Here is a 24,198-nt window from a genome sequence, read left to right as displayed (position 1 = left end):
AGACTTGGCCCACAAAATTTGATATAAATTGATTTATAGCATTAATGCGAAAAATTAATGCGATTTTCTCTTTAATTTTTTAATGTGAAAAATATTTATGCTTTAGGTAAATTTAAACTTATTTTTGCAGGCCGTCACCTTCTTTATCAATAAAAAGAAAAACCCTAAATATTAAGTGACTCAAAGACACAAATAAGATATTTAGACGCTCACAAGCGACAATTAATGTGAATCACATTAAAATTTTAATGTGCAAGTGTGATAACGCCGCAACACTAAGCAAATTGATAGATTTTTTAATTAAAGAGATAACTTTTTAAGCAGGTACAAAATACTGAGTAAGTATTCAAAATATTATATTGTATTGATTTTTACACTGGTCTTACTTTTGATTATGTGATGCTTATTGAGGAATTCACTTTTTTTTAATAAAACCATTGAAAGTGATTTGAAGTTTACTGACTATAACTATAGAGTATAATTGTTTTGATAGAATAAGTATAACAAATATTTTATTTTCTTTAATGCTTATCCAATATGTTCTTATATTATACCGAAGAGAAGCTTCGAGATTAGTAAAATAATCATTTATACAGAGAAAGATTGTCTTAAGCGCCCAGTAATCGTTTAACAGTGTAACCCGGGACTGAATAAAAGAAGAGCAGTAACATGACGGCCACAGCGATAATGATAAGTCCTTTGATAATGGTCCATTTATAGTTATGCCACACAATGTAACGGATGGACTTGATGGGATTGAGAAACCACATAAAAGATGCATCTGGACGACTGTACAATAAAAGAGAGAAGTATTTACAAAATTTAGCTTTAAGTTGAGTCAAGGTATCTTTGAATAATTTGTGAATAAAATAAGAATGTAGGGGAAAATGAGGCACCTTTGAATTGGGGAAACTTTAAAATAAAGCTTTATTCTCCAATTTGAAATGGACCTGGACTTTACCATAATATAATTAGGCTCTAGAGACCAATTGTGAAGTTAAAATACGACAAGTTGTATTTTTTTTCCATTTAAAAATAAGAAAAAAGAACCAAATTTCAAAGGTACCCCAAATCAAAGGTGCCCCACTTCTCCCTAAAACACTTTTCTTCTAAATTACTACCATGTGACATCTGTTAAAGTAATTTATAAAAATGATATTTCTCTAATTTTCAGTAGAGAGTTGTATTTTTTTTTAGAGGTAAAAGAGAACCACGTGCAAAACTTCTAATTAGAAAGTAAAAAAAAAAAACTTTCATGACTCCCTCATACTTACTTTGGCTTGTCAAGAGGATCTGGCTCGTTGCGCCCATAGCCTGCGGGATTCTTTTCTGCCTCTTCCTTTGTGAGCAAGTGTACCTCTGCTTCCACCTTCCCCGTTAGCTCCATCTCGTCATTTTCGCGTTTTATGTAGAAGGGCCACCAACCACGTACGCGTTTCTGCTTAAAGATATTTATATACGGCACATTATCTGTTTTGAGCATTTCCAATGTGCAGAGCTTGGAAGATTTGGCACCACGAGGAAACCGATTGAGATTGAGCGAAATAGCTCCCAGGAAATCATCTGCTGAAAAATGATCAGCATCCCATACTTGAAGCTCTAATCGAGCTGGAATTTTCACTTCAGTCTCATCCCAACTGAAGAGTGACTCCCTGCGAGAGAGTACAATCCTTTCTTCGGCTGCCAAGTAATCAAATGGAAAGATGAAACGCCAGTTGAAGTTTCCTTCTCCGGTTAGAGAGCGGTAGTGAATGTCTGTAGACTGAATATCTTGTGGTCCTTTTAACCAACTGTAAGTGATAACAAGCATTGCAATTTACTCCAAAAGATTTTACTGATGAGGTATAGCATATCATACCCTTTAACGTAGATATCTGACATTTTTTCTCCAGTAAAGAATGCATCATCTTCTAAAACTACATCATCCGTATTCCAAATAACAATTCGTAGTTCATAAGATTTAGGCTTTCGAGGTGAAATGTCAACAGGTGGACCAGGTAGGGGCATATCCATGGGAAACATATCAACCCACATTTCCAATTTTCCCTGTTCAATGCCAGGCTTATCTGGATTGTAGAGAGATCTCGATTCTATATGTTCTGGAACAATCTGGAAAATTCAACAAATACATGATTTTTTTTTAATTTAGTCTATAAAAGCAAAAAAAATATCATATTAATATAATTCAAAATCATAAATTCTATATAAACTGAACTGACTATGTTTTGATAAGAGACACAGAATTTCAATGAAATGAGTACGGTGATGAATGGGCCAAAAATATCAATTTCTTTTTATTGATTGAAAATGTTACAGAAAAAAGGCAATGAACCATAATTTTTATAAAATAATACTGTAGGTACAGGCTTCCACAACTTTCTTAAAATTATTGAATTTTTATTTATTGATTTTTGATTGAATAGAATAATTAAGAAACTGTTCCATAAGGGAACATTTTTAATTAAAACTTGGCAATATGTATGGATATTCTATAATGCAATATTATCGAATATGACACTACTGTCTGATAAGAAGCAACAGTCTCAAATTAGATATTTTCTTAATTTTCTTGATTGGATTAAAAAAAAACAAAATTTAGTTTTATTTTTTTTCTCACGATTTGTTAACTTTGTTGAAATTAATAATAGAGGACATCTATTTTTTAAAACCATTTTGATAAAAAAAGTTGATAAAAAAAATTCTTGCTTAAGCTGATACAAAATATAAATAGGTATTCAATTAATCTGCTACTTGTGTAGAAAATTAAGATTCTCCGTAGGGGATTGAGCTGTTGTTTATACTAGCAAAATCTCAATGTATTTAGCATAAAGTTTATTTTACAAAGAGTTATAACTGAACTTTTCAATGGTTCGAGGATTTCAAAGTTTATTGGATATTTGCGAGATTTGTCTTTGTGGAAAATTACCTTACATCCCACACGAGGAATTTCCTCCCACCTATGTAGAACAGCTAGAGCAAGATGTTCATCTCGATTCCGACAAGTATTTGGTCCATTCCAAGCTAAAACTTCTGCTTCTGTAAAAGTCATACAGTATCTACCAATAATGACACGGTCCTGAAAGTAATGAGGCTGCTCAAGTTTATTTTCCTTGCAGAGTTTCTGAAGAATTTGTGTGGGCTTCATTGGATCTCGCCAGCAATTGTATCCGGAACTGTAAGTGTAGAAAAGCGTTAAATTTTTTACTAACATACTTTTTTTTCTTATAGATTATTACTCTTCATATTTAAATGCGATTCCACACATTGCCCTATGCTTGCTATAAAAACGATTTTCCAAGTCAATTTTTGTTTCCCCTATGAGATCATCAGATCCCACAAGGTCCCAGTCCAAAACCTGCAATGTAAGCATAGAATCTTGAGGAAAAGTTGCTTCCACTTCGAAGCACTTGCCAAATACAGGATTGAGCTGTTTGCTGACGTAGTTATCTTTATCACTGATCCTCTTGCTGCCTAATTGAAGCACTACATATGGATCTGCCTTACCATTGAGATCCATTGGATGAAGATCTGTTGCTTTGATCACATAAACTCGCACTAAAACGTGGATGGGATCGTTTGTTGGTAAAGTGGGTGCAAATGCCGGTTCGATACCTTTTTCCATCGGTAACTTGTACACCTTGATGGCACCCTTGAAGAAACCAACAACTCGGTTCTCATCCTCGGCACTATCTCCTGTTTTTTTACCTCGATATAGCGAGAAAGAGTGAAGCCATTCTTTGAAATAGTTGAACTCAATTTGAGTCTCAAGCTCATTAGGATAGATGTGAAATAATGCGGTTGAATTATTAGGATTTGGTTCATTTTGCAACTTATTCTGATGTTTCGGGCTTAATTTGGCTACGAGTTTAGATCCTTTGATAGCTAGACGCCTTTTTTCATCCTCCTTTTGCTGTTGTGGATCAACGGGAAATCTATGCCCTGATATCCCTTTAGTGTCTTCAATTAATTTTTCATATGACCAAAAATATTTAGTCCACCAATCCTTACTGTTTTCATTATCGTCTTCCATATCAATACTCTCTTCTGATTGGATTTGCTTCTTCTTCATTTGCTGTTTCTTCATTCTGAAAATTGCAAACAAGTCTATACTGCATTAGAAAAAAATAAGAATGAATTTGTAACTTACGCTTTTGCAACACATGCTGCACCGTAAATGGTGAGATTATCATTAGGGGAACCTTTTATCAGTTCGGAGGGATTGACTGAATTTTCAGCAACTGGTACTGGTTTAGACAGAACTATTTGCCCACCAAGGGAATATTTTTTGTAGTCCTCTTTTAGTGGTGGACGATGCATATATTTGTGGACAGAAGATATTTGATGAGTTCCAACAAGGGTATAACGACCAAATGATCTTAAAATAATGGAGAAAATAATATTTATTTTGGTAAATTACTTCAGGAAACTTAATAAACATTTTTTCTATGAATTTTATTTACCTACAATCGACACAACGAATTGTTATTGGTGGTGCATAGGTTTCTTCAACTGGTAATTCCAAATCGAAGAACTTGAGCATATTAACAAAATTTGGATTCTTTTTTGCATTTTGAATAATACTTGAACTAAGAATTTTACCCGAACATTCTACATCAATTCTTGGTTTATCCACTGACATAAAATGAATTCTCTTGAGATCCCTGAGACCCCAAAACAGAACCTCTATACGAAAGCGTGCTAGATTGGGTCTAACATCGCGAGGTACAGGCAAAATTGAACATAGATTGGGTAAAGCTTTGTCCACTTTTGTATTATTACCAAGGAGTTTTGGTTCTGTTAATCGTGGAACATCTGTAGAACCATGTTCAAGAAGTTCAAAAGCTGCTAATAGTTCTCCTGCATTGTCCAATCCTCTTGTTATTTCGAACCACTCAAGGGACGGAGTAACATAATTATGCTCTCTTAATTTAATTCGTGGCTTTGCTATGGCACGTCCAATAAACTCAGATTTTCCAACTTTATCCTGATCGTAAATTTCAATGACTATTGCTGGGGGATCTCTACGGATTTCATCTTTGGCACCATATACAAGGATCTCATCGAACACGAGCAACTCATCCCATGTAGGACTGAGTGTCTCCTCAATCACCTGTGTGGTCTTGGAGAATTCTGTGATAAAAACTGTTGCATACGGATCACTCAATCCGGATGCATCAGACCCTATCAGAGATCTCGCTTGGTAAATATGAGCTCTGAGTTGGAACACATATTTCTCAACATAGTGTATCGTTGTAGGCGCCAAAGCACGTGGACGTTCTGCGTTTCTCAATTCCTGGGACAATTCATACCCACCAGGAAGGCCATCGAAAAAGAATTGCTTGTCCTTCACTAAACCCAGCCATATATAGACTGACAGTTTAGCTTGAACAGCCCATCCTGCTGGACCAGTGGCTTGTTTTCCTGGAAGTTTGAGGAAGACCGTTTGAACTTTGCCACAAGAGACACCACATTCTTCGTCAATTTCAGAGAAAAGAGCATCTCTGGCATCTATTCGATGATAGGCTATCCTCTTCCCATTAGCAATCATCCAGATAAAAATATCAGGTAAGGAATGCTGAGGCTGAAAGATAACCCAACCAACCCCATTGAACAATTCAGTATTTCAATATTTTATATTTTATATTCGATCGGTAAAATATATTAATGTATTAATATATAAAATATAATACACCTAATATTTTGAAATATAAAATATGTATGAATCATTCTCTGAGTAACAAAAATCTATGGACTTACATCTAAGATAAGGTATTTTGTGACTTACATCTTCAATAAGAAATTTGAGTTTCTGCAAGTAATTTTGTGCTGTTTTATATCTATCCCTCATTGAGCTTTTAGTCACTAAAGCTCGTAGATTTCGTGCCATATTCCCCAGTGACTCAATTTCCCGCAGACATAGCTTTACACGCTCCTTGTCCAATTTCGTCTTTCCTGTACCAGGACCACTCAGTGTATTCTTCGTCACAGTGACATACTTTGAGCAACTCATTGCTAATTCTTCGAGACACGCCCTCAGTTTCACCTGTGGAGCCTGTGTCGGTTAATTCACTGACAAAAGGGATACTCTGAACAATGTGTCCCAAACAACATTAAGCTCCATGCATTATCTCCTGGGTACTTAATTATGGTGGACATAACATGAGAGATGTCTATGAGAATCCGTCTTTTAGGAAATTCTCTCAAATTGGTTGTTAGTTTTGCTTGTTATAGACATTGTTATAGTTCGATAAATGTAACACATTACGTGATGGTGACACTTTTACGTCCTGTTTAATGTTATCATTATTTTATGTATTTTTATATAGCTGCAACTTTTTGAATATGAGTTTAAAAAAAATTAGAGATTATTATTCATTTTTTTTCACGATGAATATATTACACGGGATGATATTTGAACTTTCTCTATCTTTTAATTTATAACGATATTGAAGGTAATTCCCTCTTTTTAATGACTTCTACACACTAGAGAAAAATATGTCCATATTTTAGAGCAAGTTTTTCCTACACAAGCATAGGGAATTTGCTTCAATATGGACATAAATTTCTCTAGTGTGTAGAAGCCATAATATCCAGAAATTGCAGTTCAACATCGATATGGTAAAACGTTAACTAATTCTTACACAAATATTAAGAGTAAAAAATCGTATTTGCAAATAAATAATTAACTAAAAATTAAAAAAAAATCATTCATTAAAATGAATACTATTAGTTTCCATTTTTTCTATACCATAACTAAAAACACTTGTTAAGTTTTAAATATTAAGTAATAATTAATTTCCATGATTATAGGGGGAAGTTAGGCACTTTTGAATTGGGATGGTTTTGAAATTGGACTTTTTCTCCTATTTTTAAATGGAATTAAACTTTACTGTGATTTAATTTAGAAATAAACAATATAGGGAGTAATTCAAAAGTCATCCAGTGATTAACTTCATCAACGTTTGTATGCATCTTAAGTTAAGGGAACCGAAATCTGTATTTATGTATGTAACAAACTTATGAACCACTCATAAACCATATTGAATACATTTTGTGGAGCTTGAATGCTTTCGGGGTGAAAATTAAATGATAATGTCATACATAATTTGCTTACCTCTGAAGTGGGATCTTCTTCCTCAATCAGCGTTCCTGTTTCAGTGAGAGCTTCATCCAGTTTTTCCGACATCTTTCCTATCATATTGCTGTTGTACATTCTCCGTCGTAGGTCAGGAAAAACACTTCGCACATCCATGCATGGCTTATAATCCCAATAGGGCAGGAAGTAATGGGTTTTATCGTGTGATGTAGGTTTACAGGTGTTTGTGTTGCTACTAAAAGACGTCGAGTCCACTACTTCTATTTCCTCTTCATCATTGTTGATTGTAGATGTACTTTCATTATGGCCATCTAGAGAATTACCCGAGTTGCCTATGCTTAATTCAAAGAAAACTTGCTTATCACTGAGCTTTTTATCCAACATTGATGCTTCCATTATAGTGGAGAACAAGAAGAACTCCTCACATTTTGAATATGATGTCTCAGAAATTGGAAAAGTTTGTTCAAGTTCAACTGGAAGAAAAAAAAACCATTTGTTACTCCAACTTCAAACTTATAAGTATGCATCAAATATCTAAAATGGTCAATAAAAGTGACTACAACATTTTGGGAAAGTTTGATCTTATTTTAAAGATATATCTTTGAACCATTAAGAAATTTTCACTCAATATAATTAACTGTGGCAAAGATTAACCGTTTTTCTCAGGAGTAATCTCCACATTATCTGTTATCTCGGTTCTGATGGCGATTAAGAGGCGAGCCCTATAACTAACACCTTCTCCCAAGCCAGTGTTCAGTGTCGAGTGTTGGTCCAGAAGAGTATAATCTCTGGTAGACCCATACAGATGAATGAAGGATGGTCCAAAGGTGGGTAGAAATCCCTTTTCTCCATCGTTTGAGATTTGCTTTAAGTCAATGTAATGTGTGCCAATTATTGAGGGTTTGACGGGGTCAGCATCCCTAAGTTGAAGCTATGTTTTTTTTCAAGGAAAGAAAAACAACACAAGAAACAATATGTATAAGAAAATGAGCTCCAAAGGTGAATCCGGAGATTTATCCCCAACTACCCCAATTTCTTCATCAACCACCACTCTTACCTTAATTCTCTGACAGAGGGGTGGAAACATTTCGGTGAAAACAAGCTGCTCATTCCAAATAGGTGTGTAGGAGTTTTTCTTTACAGATGTTTTCCCCTACATAAGATAACATTTTCTTAATGTTTTATGGAGTACAAATGCGGGAATATCTGTGAGGAAAAATTCTACTCACGCTCAATCCGGCGAATGACACCTGAACATACGGATTAACCAAATCCTTACTCTCACCCGTAAATGCACGTTTTACATTTGCCATTATTGATGAATTCATCCGTGGCAGACCATCAGCTCGATAGATTTTCACTATAAATTTGGCCCGTTGACGTTCAATTGGAACACCGTCAGGAAGTAGTAAATTTCTGCAATAAAGAACAATATACCGCATTTTGGACTTGGATTTACAAAAGGCAGCAAACCACATTTGAGTGGGTCAGTGGACATTTTTGATGTTATCAATTTTCAATTTCCACCAACCATTTTCAATTGTGATAATTTAACACTTAATCGAGAACATTCATTTGATACTTTAAAAGTATTCTCTATTTTAGAGCAATAACATTGACGCCATGAATGATATCAAAACTACTGCATCCTTTGATAACAAAGTGAATGTTTTCAAATAATTCAATTTCCACTTAATGTTTTGACAGGACTATGCTTTCACGCCCGAAAAGAGTACAATTTCGACTCAATTTCACAATTCACTTAACAATTATTTTATTAAATCGACATTATGATAGGAAGAATAACGAGTCAAAATAACACATGGCTATCGGAAATGTAATAATATGTTTTGTTTGTTTTGCTCTCAAAATAAGGTTTTTTTCGGCTCTAGTTGTTTAGCAGGGGAAATTGTCCATGCTTCGTACGATCTCAAGCTTCATAATGATTAAATTTTACTTATTTGTCTGAATAAATGTGACTCCGCAAATTTTAAAAACTGGGTGCTTTCCTTTAGATATTAAAATATGGATGCGACGAATCACATTTATAGATAAGCATAGTAAAAAGTTAGTCATTACAAAACTTGAGATCGTACGAAGCATGGGCACTTTCCCCTAACTATGATTTTATCAGAATCTTCTTCGAGTATTACTATGAAAGTTAAAATTACTTATTTCCATAAAAATGTTTATGTTAAATTTTAGATTTAAAAAATTTCATTTGCAGAAGAAACTTATTAACTCCTGTCGGCAATATTTTAAATTTTGACCATTTGATCAGTAAAAATCAGGTTTTGTAAGTAGATAAATAAAAAAAAATATTTTTTTATATTTAAATGCAGTGAAGAACCCATGAAATAGAGAAAATGAAACAGCTAAATTTGAAGAAACTTAATTTAAATTTAATGTCAGTTAATGATTACATAGAATATTTCGTTGTCTATATAAAATTTTTCTTTGGGCGATTATGATTTTTACTGAGCACAATGCTAATTTGTTGAGTAAAAATTTTTATGCCAGTATTTTCATATTTTTTAACAGAAGATTATTTCAAACAATAGGGGGAAGTGCGACACCGTGTAGATAGTATTTCTCTAAAATCATTCTTAATACATTTTAAAATAAAAAGTTGCTTGCCCTTCCGGAATTTTTCTACAGTCTTTATCACATCATCTGGTTCATCGAAACGACATTTTTTGTTTTTTCTTTGCATCTCTAGAGTACTTCATTTTATGAACCAATCTTACCAAGTCCTCTTCCTGGTCATGTAAGGGAAACGTGGAATGTCACAAGACGCCCAGAAACTTTCCATATCATTCATTAAAGTGAGTTGACTTCGGTACTCCAAGTACGTGCGGATTCGCTCATTCCCTGCCCTTTCCGGGAGCCTTTCAAGGCATTTCTTACTGCATCTCTTTCGTAGAGATGATGCTCCTTCATTTCTCCAGGCATTTGTCCAACCTAGTCATCACAAAAGTTAAAACTTCACGAAATTTCGTGAGAAAAACACCTGTCCAAAATAAGAATCATCACCTCACTGGTGAATGTCTTAAAAAATTTCCCATTTTTCACACGAAAAATATAATTCACAAGGCAAATCTCACTTCAGCTCAAATGTACAAATCATCAGTAACGTGAATCAACACAATACTCAATGAATATTCAATAATATCACTCAAAAACAGCGAACAAACTTTGTTAGTACTTCACCAAAACTAAATAAGACTGAAGTAAGCCACGAAGTTCTGTCATATTTCTCGTAAGCAATTGCTCACACTGAATTTTCAACAAAGCAATTTCAACTCAAATCATATTCAAATTTTAACGTATTTAGTGTTAAAATATTCCAAAAAGAACAAATATTTAAATAGAATTCATTATTCATCAAATATTGGAATAAAAATCCATCATTTTAATCAATTTATTTTTAGTGTCCAATGTTATCCTCAAAGTGTCCAAAATAAGAAACTGGACAAAATTAGAAGCATTTCCCCTATGTGAAAACTAAAAGTTTATGAAAATTTGAGAAACAAAAGAAATGGCCGAAATTGCAAGTTAGCCGAAATTGGTACAGTTACCCAATGCATTTTTATTATATTTTTTAAATCTACCATACACCTATTAAATAAAAAGTAATAATAAAAGCATGTAACATAAATAAGTGTTTTTGAATTATTACTGAATTATTACTTCGTAGCTAACGTACATATTCACAAGTGGAATGAAGGACTTAACGACAATAAAAAATAAAAAGAACTCATTTTAGTATTTAAGAAATAAAATTAAATGAGTTATTTTTTAAATCTATTTTTCGAAATACTAATAAGCTAATTCCCTTTAATAATTCCCTGGCCTTAGTATCAACATTCAACATTGAAAGTTAATTTAAACTTGAACCGCAAATTTACATATCACATCACGTGCGTAGGTACACGTGTGTAAAAATTAGATAGAAGGTGAAAAACTTGCGACTCATAAAGATCAAAATGTTAAATTTGCTCAGCAAATTTTTGCTCAGACTAAAGAACCAAAAGTGATTTGTTTTAAACACATTCAATTCCTTTTTACATGTTATTACTTAAATGAACACAATACTTACGCTTCGATATCATCTGGATCTTTTTCAGATTTTTGTGGCACTTTGACAGTGTCTCCTTTCCCAATAATTCCAATATCACATTTAAGATAACCTTTAGGTCCACTGATAAAATCTTCTGGGTCTGTTAGTAATGCCCATTTGTGATAAAATTGGTGATCTGAAATTGTGCGATAAATTATCAGACTTCATATTATGCTTCAAAACAATAAAAAGCATATAATGGTAAATCATTCTAAAATTAAAAAAAAAGCGATGCATAGGGAGAAATACTGTGAGGATTGTGCATAGGAGTTTTAAGAGACAAATAAATAATATCTTTTCAATGCAGTGTCTATTCAGATTTGTAGGGGGAAGTGGGGAATCTTTCAAAGTGGGGCACCATTGAAATTGTGATATTTCTGCTATATTTAAGTGAAACTGAGCCATATCATAATGTAATTTAGCTTCTAAATCTATTTGTGTAGCTAAATTATATCACGATAAGGCTCAATTTTATTTAAAAGGTGGAAATTCCAAATTTCAAAGGTACCCCACTTTCAAAAGTACCCCACTTCCCCTTATTAAATTTTAATGAGTATGTAATATATGTCTAATTGTGTTTTTATGTTGGTTTTTCTACCAGCTTATTAGGTATAGTAATCTCAATCACAAGTCCAGAAAATTGAGATGAAGTAAGATTTTGCAAAGTGTGCATGCATTTTTTATAGGTAAATTATTACCAATTTTCACTATATCAATTTAATGTTTTTATAAAACAATTGATTGTTCTATGTATATATGAGAACTGCTTAGAATTTCTATTACCTTTCTGATTCCATACAGTAGCTATATCCAATTTAAATGAACCGATCAATTTATTTGGACGAAGGACACTTCGGCTTTGTAACACCTTTCAGCCGGATTTAATTTGTGTGTAAAATTTTATCAGGATTTTCATTTAAATATTAAGCAAATTGCATAGTGATGGCAGCGATTGCATATCAATTGACACCAGCATTTGATAGTAAATTGATTTTTGTGATTTTGATTTTATGCGGAAGGAGCAATGCACATTTTGTTATTAATGAAAAGAGAGAGAAAGAAAAAATACACATTGAAATATTTCTAAAAATTAGAATTTCTGTAGAAATATTCGTTATAAATATTTCAAAAAACGACGAAAGAAGGAATCTCCACAAAATTTTCTTTTTAATATCCTCTTCTACATGCAATTCAATTGCATTTCGTCTCACGAACAAAGTTGATTTTTATTTAGAAATTAAGAAGTAAATTGCGTGAGGTTCCTTCAGTGTCTTTACCCAACAACAGCAAGAGTTATTAAAATGTGTACTGGAATAAAAACATTGACACACATTGGAGAAAAAGGAGCAGCTAATTTAAACTCGAACATAACAGAAGAATATCGTTTGAATGAAAATAAATGTAAAAAAAATTATTAATGCACACACCCGTGGCGTCGTAAACTGTTTTCAAATCGATCTTAAATGAACCAATGACTGTGCCTGATCGCATAAACTTTCTCGAGTGTATCACCTAAATTCAGAAATAGGTAAGAAAAAAAATACAATTCTATTCATAAACGCCATGAAATCTTTTTTATCAACTGAAAATTGTCTGGAAGAAGGTATAATATAAATATCATTTGTATTTTCCAACAAACTATATGGGGTAAATTAATGTAAATTGATATTAAGAGGTTAATTCTGTGGCAAAGTAATCTATTTGAGTAGATAAAATGCATTAAATATTCACACAGAATGTTAATTAGTTTCCCATAATTTTGAAAGCTTGTCTCATTAACACGTAATAGCCCAAGCTTGTGAAATCAATATTCAATATACCGTTATTATTCTATAGTTGACTTCTTGACCTCTTATTTTGAAGATTGAGAAGATGAATGATAAGACAAGCTTTCAACATTTCATAATAAAATTGGTTTCGAAAGTTATCTCAGAACAACTTACAGATAGGGTAATAATTTTATCAAACAGCATAATTGGTGCCATGTGAAAGTCAAACACGAAGTACTGTAAAAGAAAAAAAGCAATCATTCTTATTGTTCATTATATCGTGAGTTTGCAGAGTATTGTTTGAGCTTCTATTACAAGTCAATTTTACTCCACTAACTTGTCGCTAAAGTCCTAGCTAAAGTCACTTGTTCAGAAATTGCAGAGCTCTTATTTTTTTTGTATTGTCCCATAAAACTCATAAACCGAAATTTTCAACCACAATTCCGACTATAAGAGGATTAACTTTATTAATTTTCTCATTCTTTGTACGTCCAAGATTATTACATAATAATTTGAACTTGGATTAAGAAGAGAGGCAAGCAGCAGCAAGCTTACACAAACTTTTTTTTATTTTTAACAGGTACAGAAAATTCTGCATTTTAATAATTATTTCCTTCTAACCCAAAACAAGAATAGTTGTAATTACGATGCCGTAATTATTTATGTACAACAAAGAACTGTTTATATTTATTTTCAACTTCTAAATTAAATAATCATTTTTAATCATTAATATTAGCATAATAATTTAAGAAAAATCTTCTAACGTGGAAATAAATCATCAGTAGCAATAACGAAAATTTTGATTTAAAATGTTTCTTAAAATTGTCTAAAATTACTTAATCAATGTAGTATTTATTTTTTAAATTCAGAAAATTTGACTAGATAAACAGAATTTTGTATGGAGATAAGACGGAAGAGATTTTTCGAAGATATAATAAATAATTAACTCTTTGAGAAAGACCCAGAGAGGGTTGAACGCTTTAACGTTAAGTTGATTTTTCGCTGAGATTCTTTATAATTTTTAAATATTGAGAAGAACCTAACTCTGACGTATGTTAGTAAAGCTATAAATTGAGCAGTAGTTTATATCATAGATTTTTAATTGGTTTATAAATTATCTCAAAACTTAGCCAAAAGTATTGAAATTATATAACTGATTTCTTTTAAATATATGCTTGCTTTTGTTGGCGTTCGTCGCACTTTCAGAAATGAAAATTTATCAAATAAAATGTTGTTTTAGGAAATTCGTCCACAAACAATGTAGTTGATTAAATCATTAATTAACAGTTTTTTTTATTGAGTCACTTCATTAATGTGACCAATATATAATATTTTCTCGTTTTATATTTATTCTGATAGCATCTTAGTGCTAGTGAGCTTTGTTTTTTATCCCTCCCTTATCCCTGATATAATGCCCCATTTACGAGCTATGTATTGAAATAAAAATATACTACTGGATGTACGATTGTATACATATTGGGAATAGTCTCACCTCATTGTAATATGGGCAATTTGTGCTCTCCTTCACACTAGTGTACTTTTTGAGATCTCCAATCTGTATGCACACCACTGGATCCATATTTAATCCCGGAAGCTGTCTGGCTTCGATGATTGTGACGCACACTTGAAAATCCTGCGCTTTGAGATGATCATTGGATTTGCCTAATGACTTGAAACGTTTACTTTTTATCTCACTTTGCAGCTCATCTTCATCCTCATCTTCACTAGATTCCTCAGACTTTATGCTCTCATGCTGCGATTCACTGTCTTGAGCATCATGATGGTGCCCACTCTGCTCGTTCGCAGATGTAAGGCCACCCTCAGTATCACTTATAAGAGACCTATGTAAAGGGGTTTAATAATAAAAAAAAAACTTTTATGTGGGTTATAGTCAAAAGGCAAATACTCCCCACGGACCTTCCCTCATCTTCCGTGCTGCTATCTCTCGATGTACGCCTCTGTTTGCCTAACTTCATAAAATTCCGCACCGTCTTTAAGGTTACACGCTGTTTGTCCTGTGCCTGAGGCTGCTTTGCACCCTTCTCCTGCCAAAACAAATTTTTCAATTGGAAACGCCACAACGCTCTTCAAATTATCTTACACCCGAGAAGTCTTTCTCTGATCTCCCTTGGGACATGACCCGCCGCAGCAAGTGCCGCTTCTTCGAAGTGTGGCCTGCATCGTGTCCTTTACTTAAGCTTTTCTCCAAATTGGCAATATTTTGTTCGATATCGAGCAACATTTGCTGATCATCATCGAGACTAGATGAATTTTGCTGCATCACACTCAGGAGATTTGCAGGTTCAAAATTTCCAGCTTCATCGTCTGGTGAGATATATGATACTTCAAAGTTCACGATGGCCTATATGTTCACATATAAAAGTCACAATCGAGTGTTATATTCTAATTTGTCAAGTAAACTTGCAAAACTTTATCTTACTTGTATAGCCTTGTTGTTCGGGTCAACAAGGTGGTCCTCTATACGCAACTTGCCTTCTGTAATCACACCTGAAATAGAGTTCAGTGAAATGGTGAGAAATTTCACAATTTTCTTAAATAAACACTTTATAAACTTTTCAACTTGTCAACAAGTTTAAAGTTGAAACGTATTAAATGACATGAAAACATAGGTATATGGAATGCAATGCATTGCTTTGAAAGCCAGATTATTATTTATATCTTAATTATGAAAAGTTTACTCATTTTAAGGTGAGAAAAAATATTAGAATATGTTTAGGATAAAGTTGTAAAGCCAAATAAATTGGGCGCTTCATATTGTTGGTTATCAATTATACTTATATTATTATACTTAACACACAATACTTACTGAATTCAGAAAAAAAAATCAAAAAATTTACCAGATTTTATCTCTTTTTTATTATGCAAATTACCTTAAAATGTTTGCAATAATTTTAATTTATGTTAAATGAAGTATATATTATACCTTTACACAAAAATTAGTATAACTATAAAAATAAATCTCTTATAGTGCATTGAGGGAATGGAAAGCAGCTAAATTTCAATGTACGAAATTCATTTGATTCGTTTTCTGATTCCTAATGAAACTGTACAAGTGAGTAATAAAAAATAGTTAGTCAGCAAAATATAAAATTGAAACAATTAATGGAAAAATTAAGAGGTTTTCATTCTGAAAACCATATTAGAGTGAATTAAGTCATATTAGATGTAAGTTAGATCTAGCAAAGATTTAGATTTTTTTAACTGACAAAATTTGATTTTTTACTAAACGAAAATTCATTTCACCTTATTCTGGATTTCAGAAATTAACTATAATTATTGTGGTAATAATAAATTTACATTTTATATTATTATATTTATTAGGTGAGGATTATACGGAATATTCGGAATCTAATAAGAATTCCCACGACATACAATTGAATTTACTCTAGTGCAAAGTGCAACTGATAAATTGTTTTCATGGACATAATAAGACGTCGTTATTAAATTTAAAACACGTGCGTGAAAATACTTTTAAAACATTTTCCATATAGATTTTTTCTTGAATGTACAATTATGTTCTGGAAGCAGAACCTTGACCCACTTATCCGGCATATAATACATAAACACGTCACGATATTCCCCTTTCACGAGGAGAAATTCAGTTAGTTGCTCCAAGTTAAAATTAAAAATTCGCTTTAAAAGGGCGTATAAGAAAATTTTTGGTAATAAATTAAATTAAGGTATTCGTACCATGAATAAGGTTTCTGAAGTTTCAGATAACTCGTGTTAGAACAACTGAATTTATCGTAAACACAAAAAAATCAAGTTTCAATTACTTCGCAATTACTTGTAAATAACCTATCATAAGTTAATTAATTTGAAATGTATACTGGTTTTGATAAATTTTCTTATGTTCATTATATTTTCTATTTCTCTTATTCTCTAATTTATTTTTATTGACAAAGAGCTTCATATATGAGATATTAAAATGTCTTATTTATCAAATGTTCATCCTTCGTCCATAAAAATACATTTATTATTATTATTATAGGAAAAAATATGTATCCTCGCCATGTTTATTGTTTTTCGTAATCTTTTCACATTAATAATTTTGTGTCGTTAACAATTTCATGTTCTTATATATAAAGTGTAGAAGCCATAAATTAATTTAATTAAGATAAGGGACCTTCTTGAGCTTTATTGCCTAGATTGACAGCCAATAAAAATTAGGTGATAATGTAATTTTAATTTACCTTGCATGAGCATCACATAGCGTCCAATGATCTTACTGCTACTCCCTATGGCTCCACGTGTATTAGATGAGGTTCCAGAAGAGGATGAAAGGCCAGTCTTGAGAAGGATTTTCGTTGTCTGCGTTCGTAGTTCCACCACAATTGTCTCCTCAGGCGAAGAAGACCGAGCCAATGGCCACACAAAAGCCTGTTATACAGAAATAATAATTACCACATAAAATCTAGATAAAATTTTATTACAATAAACTAATTATTAATTTTTGTTACTCATAAATTTAGTAAACGTCTGATCTAAAAATAAATAATCCATTTGTAACTTCGTGATGACGGTAAGAACTTCTTAAAATTGGAAGAGATTCCTTATAAGATTATTTTATAGCTGAATGAAAGTTCTAAAATGTTCTCAATGAAAGCTACGTAAAGTTCTTAGTGATAAAACAAGGTAGAAGAAAGCCCTATTGGCAGTTTAGAAACTTGCGCCAGGACCTATTAATACTATTTCAGTATCATACAAGATGTAAAATTTGAACACGTCTCTTTACGGGATAAAGAAAACATTTAACTTCCCTTGCATGAAATTAATTTCAATATTTCGACGAAACTTCGAAGTGATCCTTGTCCAATAGTTGCTTCCTCTACTTTTAAACATTAAGTTTGAAAATTAATTAAATGGTTAATTAGTATCGAAACAGTACTTCAGTAGTAGAGGACTTTAAAAAAATGGTTCATTCAAAATTGCAATATAACAAACTAACACTTTTCTTGTGGCATATCCATCTTAAATTCATTCAGTTTGCAGTATAAAGACAAGACTATAAAATAATAATATTAATAATATTAATATTCTATTTATTTTTACAAAATTAAAATAGATATTATGTACTTCGAAGCATGTGAGTCTGAAATTACTTTTGTAATATTTTGGGTTATTTACATCCATCAAATTATTTTTATAAATTACAGAGTTATCCTTTTATCGGAGTAATTCGAAAATTGCGCAAAATTCATTGAAAGTTTAATTTTGATTAAAACAACAAGTTAAATTTAATCTTAAGTATTTTGAGAATTTTGCTCACAATTAAATTTGAATGAATTCTGAATTGTATATTTATATCTCAACTTGCACAAGCTCTACAGTGCTGAAAAATGTGAAATTTGCTTGTGTCACGAAGACCAAAAACAGCATACCTTCTCTAAAATAATTCATATTATATATTAATTTATACACCATTCTAATTTATGCACAAAAGAATAACATTAAACTCTGTATTTTTTAAATATTCATTAAAAACTATAGGTATTCAGCTGACGGGAACTAATTTTCTGAGAACTTAAAAAAACTTGCTGTTCGGTTGACAAGATTACTCAGAGTATACGAGTTTAATACTAAACCTACTGACCGTTTTTGGTCGTTTTTCTTAGAGCGCTCGGCACCGCGAACTGACAGACCACTGTAGGATAGGATACACAAAAAAAAATTTCTTGGAAAAGAAGATAAAAATTTCAATTTAAACACTGAAAAATATATTACATGCATATTTTGAGAAGTTCATAAATTTTGATAGCGACATTGTACCGTTTAAATATGTGTTCATTTTAAAAAATTTTAAACCGGTCATTTTGACCGGGTCTTGGTAGGTTTAGTGTTAACTCTTCTTCTAACAAGATATACTTGATTTTTTGAGTTCAGTTGAACATACTTTGAGTAAATTTTTAAATCGAAGGTTTTTTTTTAATAGATGTCTCCAAAAAATAGGTTTTCACGGCTAAATTTTCAAAAATTTTAAATGAAAATTTCTGAAAATTGTTTAAACGTTGTCTTTTCATAATATTTAAGAGCATGAATAAAGATTTTTTCTTACTACCCAGAAAAAATAAAGAAAATATGCTGTTTCCTGTGTTCGTGACCCAAGTGACTTCTTAATTTTGTAAAATGTATCAACGGTATCAACAATATCACATTTCTTTTAAGATTTTCAGTTTAATGTTTTCAATTTTTCAATTTATTTAAAAACCACTACAAACAGGGTACAACCCTCTTACAAATGCGTGGCAAACAAATATACAAAGAAAAGGAATTTTTAAAAGGAAAAGAAGAAAAAAATATAAAAAGGATATAAAAATGTTATACCTGTATTTATGACAAATAAGAAATAGATGAATTTTATATATGCATATATGCATATACACGTGAACAATTCAATTGCTTCCTATCAGATATGCAACACATATGCAATCAAATTAGCTATAGTCAATTTAATGGACTTTTTAAGGATTCAAGAAAATTGCTCTCTCCACCACGCACACCACGCACAACTATTTAATCACTTTAATGAAATTTTATCTAAATGCGAAAATGACATGACAGTCCAACTAGAAATGAAATGAGCAAAAAAGAAACGATAAAAATATCCTCTTTAGACTCCAATACGGGCATCGCTCAGTAATTTCCTGTCTTCTAAACATGTTTTCGATATTGCATTGAGAGTGAGTGAAACTTGTTTTTGGACATCTCACTTATATTCATAGGCAGCTTCAAAAAAATATCTACTAGTGTGAACTTGGTGCTAAATATATTGCTTGGTGCTATTTATTGTTACTTTAAATATAAGTAAAGTTTTTTCAAAAAATTTCATGGAAACGAATTATAATAATTAAGTTAATGTATAAATATTGGATCTGAAAATAGTTCTAGATCTAGAGACTATCATATAGTGATATATAAGTTACATAACTCAAACAAACGGAGCAGTTTAATTTACCAAGCACGAAAAAAGCATTAGTTATTCGTATTTTGTCTTCTGTAGTATATTGTGAACCAATATAGGAGTATTATGTTAAGATGCTTGCTAAAAATTTTAAGAGAGTTCTCTTGTGAGTTAATAAATGTTTTCTTCTTTTTATATCATCCATACTTCTCGCAATATTTTAATGTATTATGTATAGACTCTCGAAAATTCAGTTCTTTTAATATCGGGACAATTTTTAAAATTTTAGTAGCGCGTAGCACCTACTCCTACAGTTTATAATAGTATTTTTTCGTAAAAACTTTTAAGTCTCAATGAAATTGTGCATTACCTGATTGACATTAACGATTTCAGAGGTGTTGCTTAGTTCATTTGTTGTATGACCCACTCCTGAAAAAATAATCAAATAGATACCAATATGTAAGTATGTATTCTCAATCAGGAAGACTATTAAAGTTAAACCAGCATTTTTGGTATGATTGGATATAAGAAAAATTATTTTCTATTCTATGAAAAGGTGTGGGATTTTTTTCTTAAAAAATTGTTAAATGGAATATGAAAAGAAATTGTCAAGTCGACGAAAGAACATACCTATGGCTATGACCAATTTTTGTCTAATAAAACCTTTATCTCTCAGAGTAATAGTATTTACAACTCTTGTTAAAAAAAATAATTAGCTGCCGTGTTAGCTCTTTTAAATTAGCTCTTTGGTCATTTTTAAGGCCATTCAAAAATTTGCTCTTCTTAAACTGTGAATCTCACACTCGTCAATTAATAAATAATTCACAATAATTATATAATTAATAAGAATGGGCTGCGTAGAATCTGTTGTTTTCAAACAGCAGTGTATGCGATTAAGGAGAAAATTGAATGTAAACCTCGTTAGGGTTTGAGTCAGTTGTATTTGTAAAGAAATTGTGGAAGTAGTTTTTTCTTTATTTGACTGTTTCTTTTGGACGTTTGCAATATTATATACAACTTATTTTTTTTTATTTATTAAAGTTCCATTTATCAGATGATTACCCTGGATATATTATTCAATTTTTTTAATGAGTTTTTAATGTCGATGTATTTACATGTGCAAAGAAGAGATTCTAACTTACTGTTATTATAATTGTAAAATTTGAAGACTTGTAGGTATATATATATACCTATACTTGTAGGTATAGGTTCGTGTGCCTATGTAATTACAATTTCCCAAGTCATAAAATGGAACCAAATTAAATTTTGGTGCAGAATATTTTTGCACCTTATCATAATCGAATAAAAATGCTATTTTAGGCCCAGCGGCAAAATATCATAGGACTTACTCCTATCATTTTCTTGTTTTAAAGATAGACTGGGAGACAATTTTACTTGGAGACAAATTGCAAGTTGGCTTACAGAACATTTAAAAATGCTTAAAATATTCTTAGGAACTTCCATCTCTATTCTCTCATTAAAATTCTTTTTAAAACGTGACTCACATTAATGATAAGTGGTGAATGCAGTCTTGTTATTGTGAAAGAGTGCTAAGTTGTAGAAGAAATATGTAATTTATCCCACAAAAAAGGAATTTTTAGAGCCCTCAAACGTATAACCAAGTCCTCCAATAAGTCTATGGACGTGATACTAGTTCAAAAAATACTCTAACTACGACTTTAAGACAAATAATAATTGAGCAATATAGCCATCAGACTGTGTGATGTTATGTTCGCTTCCAGCAAATTTTGCTTGCAATTTCCATCATTTTCTAACATACATGTATGCATAGGTATTTTGAGGGCAATATTGTATATGAGGACTAATCAGAACTACACCCACTACACCAATTTATTGATTTAAATTGAAGAACTTGTTGAATAGTAAAGAAAAGTCTTCCATTTACTTAATTAATTATTAATGACCTGTATTCTGTTGGGGAAAATAATAATGTAAATAATAAAAAGATAGGATTTCCTGGTTATTCTCCTCTTAGTTAATGTTTCAGAGCAGGATGGCTTCATTCTCAGGCATAATACTTTTGGGAAAAAGATTAAGGATTTTTCCACTGCCTTTTTTCACTTTTGGATGATCTGTGCATAAGATAGTCAGACTGGATATGATTCCCAGTCACATTAAATTTCCAAGCTATCATACTTCAAAAGCCCCAAAATTTTGACCAAAAATTAAAGAAGGATAGGAATCAGGTCAAAATACAATATTTTTGGTATTTTCATTGTTTGCATAAAAAATTACCGTAGTCTACTTGAAAATAATAATTTATTATTTATTAATCCTTTCCAAATTTGAATTTTGGATGGAGCAATAGAGAAAACATTGTAGATGCGCCTATCACAATTTTCCTCTATTTTGTCATAATTAATTTCTAATTTCATAAACCTAATATGCGGCATGTGAATTAAAATTCAAGTTAGAGAATAAACGATCTCTCCAGAAAATGTTCCTTCTGTTTTTGCTTTTGTATAGAATCTTATCCAATTGAATTTAATTTAAAAAGAATCTCACATAGAAATTTGTTTCTTTTTTCTATTTATGATTCCTTACAATAGAATAATTTTTTGAGTACATAACACAATAAATTTATTTAACAAGAATATACTCAAAACTGTTTGATTAACTCAAGCTAATGTCACCACAAAATTAATACATTGTTGCCTGATGTAATTCCTTGAAAATTTTCTTCACGCAGAAATAATAGGGACATGTTCTTCGTGACAATTAGAATACCACCAGGCATCTCCATCACAACCAGGCGTCTCCATTTCAAAAATAATTGAAAGCTCTACAATATTCCACTCATTTGCTCCCCGTAATATTGTAATGTGAAGAATGGCGTCAAAAATGCTCAAAAATAATTACAAGGAAGTGAGTTTAAGATGTAGATTAAGTATGACGACAGCAAATTTTAAAACAAGATTCTAATAAGTCGTTTTTCATGTGAAAATATGAAGTCGGTTTCCTTATAAGCATTTCATCGGAAACTTTTCTGTTATAAAGCGAGAAATGAAATTTATAATATTGCAAAATCTAGAATGGGGGGGGATTAAAAAAGTTATATGGAAGTTTTGAAATGAAAAAGCTATATGAAATTCTTGACTAAATAAATGTAATACAGAAAAGGGGAGTTTTGTAATTGTTGAAAAATTCTGCTTACCTCGAAATTCCACACGTCCTATGAGATTTGATTTTGGCTTCGGTAGATGAAATTGATTAATCTTTACTGTTAGTGACATATTTTGATTTATTTTTAATTACTATTTCAGTCGATCACAATTCACTTTTTGTACTCATCACTAATCATTATTACCATTAACTTTCTTTCAGATTATATCGCACTATCTTAAATTCAATTTAAGTGTCTTTTCCATATCGCTATATCGTAGTATCATTATTGTATGTAATTAACGTTACTGAAATCAAAGTTTGTTTTTAAGAAACATAAAGTAAAGAATTCTTGCCACTTAAAAATAAATTACTGTGTGTTCTCCTTCCACTAATAAAATATGTATCTTGTTAACCTAAACTTAAAATAAAATTATGGTTTGATATATTCTAATGACGAAAATATTTTCCATAAAAAAATGAATTGATAATTGGGTATTTAATATTAGTCATAGATTTAAAAAATAATTAAATCTATACTGTTTTATGCAAAGGGACATTTATTTACCTATTTTATAAATTGAAGCTTTTGACAATAAATCACGTATTGCATATATACTTAGAAACATATTAGTAATTTTTTTCTTGTTCTCAATGTACAATAACGATGGTTTTTTTTTAAATTGAAAATCAGTATAATTGACGTTATTATCGGGGAATTAGATAAAAAAAATAAAATAAGGAGAAAAGCACATATTTTGCCACTTATTAAATTTATTCCCATACAATAACCCTTTTTATCGGTTGATATTCTCTCTTTTCATGCTAGCGTATGGAGTTTCACTACAAAAATATGGTATTTTTATGTGAGTCCACAAGTATGTACAACAGTATGAGCCTTAACGCAACATATCACTTTTTTATTGAGATTAGCACATGCAAAGTACTGAAGTACACAGCAAATCAATTTTCCACTAGAATGCTTTACTCATTGTAACATTATATATTTCTGGTTAATTATTCCCACACCTTGCGTGCAAATAAAGTATCTTGTACAAAATACCTCTCAACTTTCGCAGTTAAAACTTGAGCAAGAAATTTAATAAAGTTTCGACAGTCAGTGTGACAAAAAATATAAGAGATAATTAAAGAAAAGTTCAATGAGAAG

The 24,198-nt window shown here is 31.4% G+C and overlaps 1 protein-coding gene across 4 annotated transcripts; it reads right to left on the bottom strand.

Annotated features, from left to right (window-relative positions):
* Nucleotides 1-484: 484 nt before the first annotated feature.
* Nucleotides 485-23,338, bottom strand: LOC129807506 (otoferlin-like). Of its 4 annotated transcripts, none has more exons than XM_055856804.1 (22): nt 23,083-23,338; nt 20,278-20,336; nt 17,200-17,386; nt 15,426-15,493; nt 15,087-15,347; nt 14,903-15,030; nt 14,478-14,826; nt 13,160-13,222; nt 12,000-12,084; nt 11,196-11,352; nt 8,326-8,512; nt 8,154-8,249; nt 7,751-8,027; nt 7,115-7,569; nt 5,786-6,052; nt 4,461-5,581; nt 4,148-4,375; nt 3,237-4,085; nt 2,927-3,173; nt 1,859-2,109; nt 1,275-1,790; nt 485-789 (listed from the first exon to the last, which is right to left on the bottom strand). In XM_055856804.1, the coding sequence occupies exons 1-22, from the start codon at nt 23,159-23,161 to the stop codon at nt 609-611; spliced, it is 6,111 nt and encodes a 2,036-aa protein (XP_055712779.1). In that variant the 5' UTR covers nt 23,162-23,338; the 3' UTR covers nt 485-608. The 4 variants fall into 4 exon arrangements, with proteins under 4 accessions (XP_055712779.1, XP_055712780.1, XP_055712781.1 ...); XM_055856805.1 differs by having other exon boundaries at nt 5,786-6,043; XM_055856806.1 differs by lacking the exons at nt 20,278-20,336; nt 23,083-23,338 and adding an exon at nt 18,276-18,299.
* Between the last annotated feature and the right edge of the window lie 860 nt (nt 23,339-24,198).

Source organism: Phlebotomus papatasi, chromosome 3, assembly GCF_024763615.1.
Source record: "Phlebotomus papatasi isolate M1 chromosome 3, Ppap_2.1, whole genome shotgun sequence".
In the NCBI taxonomy this organism is placed as follows: Eukaryota; Metazoa; Arthropoda; class Insecta; order Diptera; family Psychodidae; genus Phlebotomus; species Phlebotomus papatasi.
The sequence above is the reverse complement of the archived record's forward strand: the minus strand, read 5'-3'. Positions and strand labels throughout refer to the sequence as shown.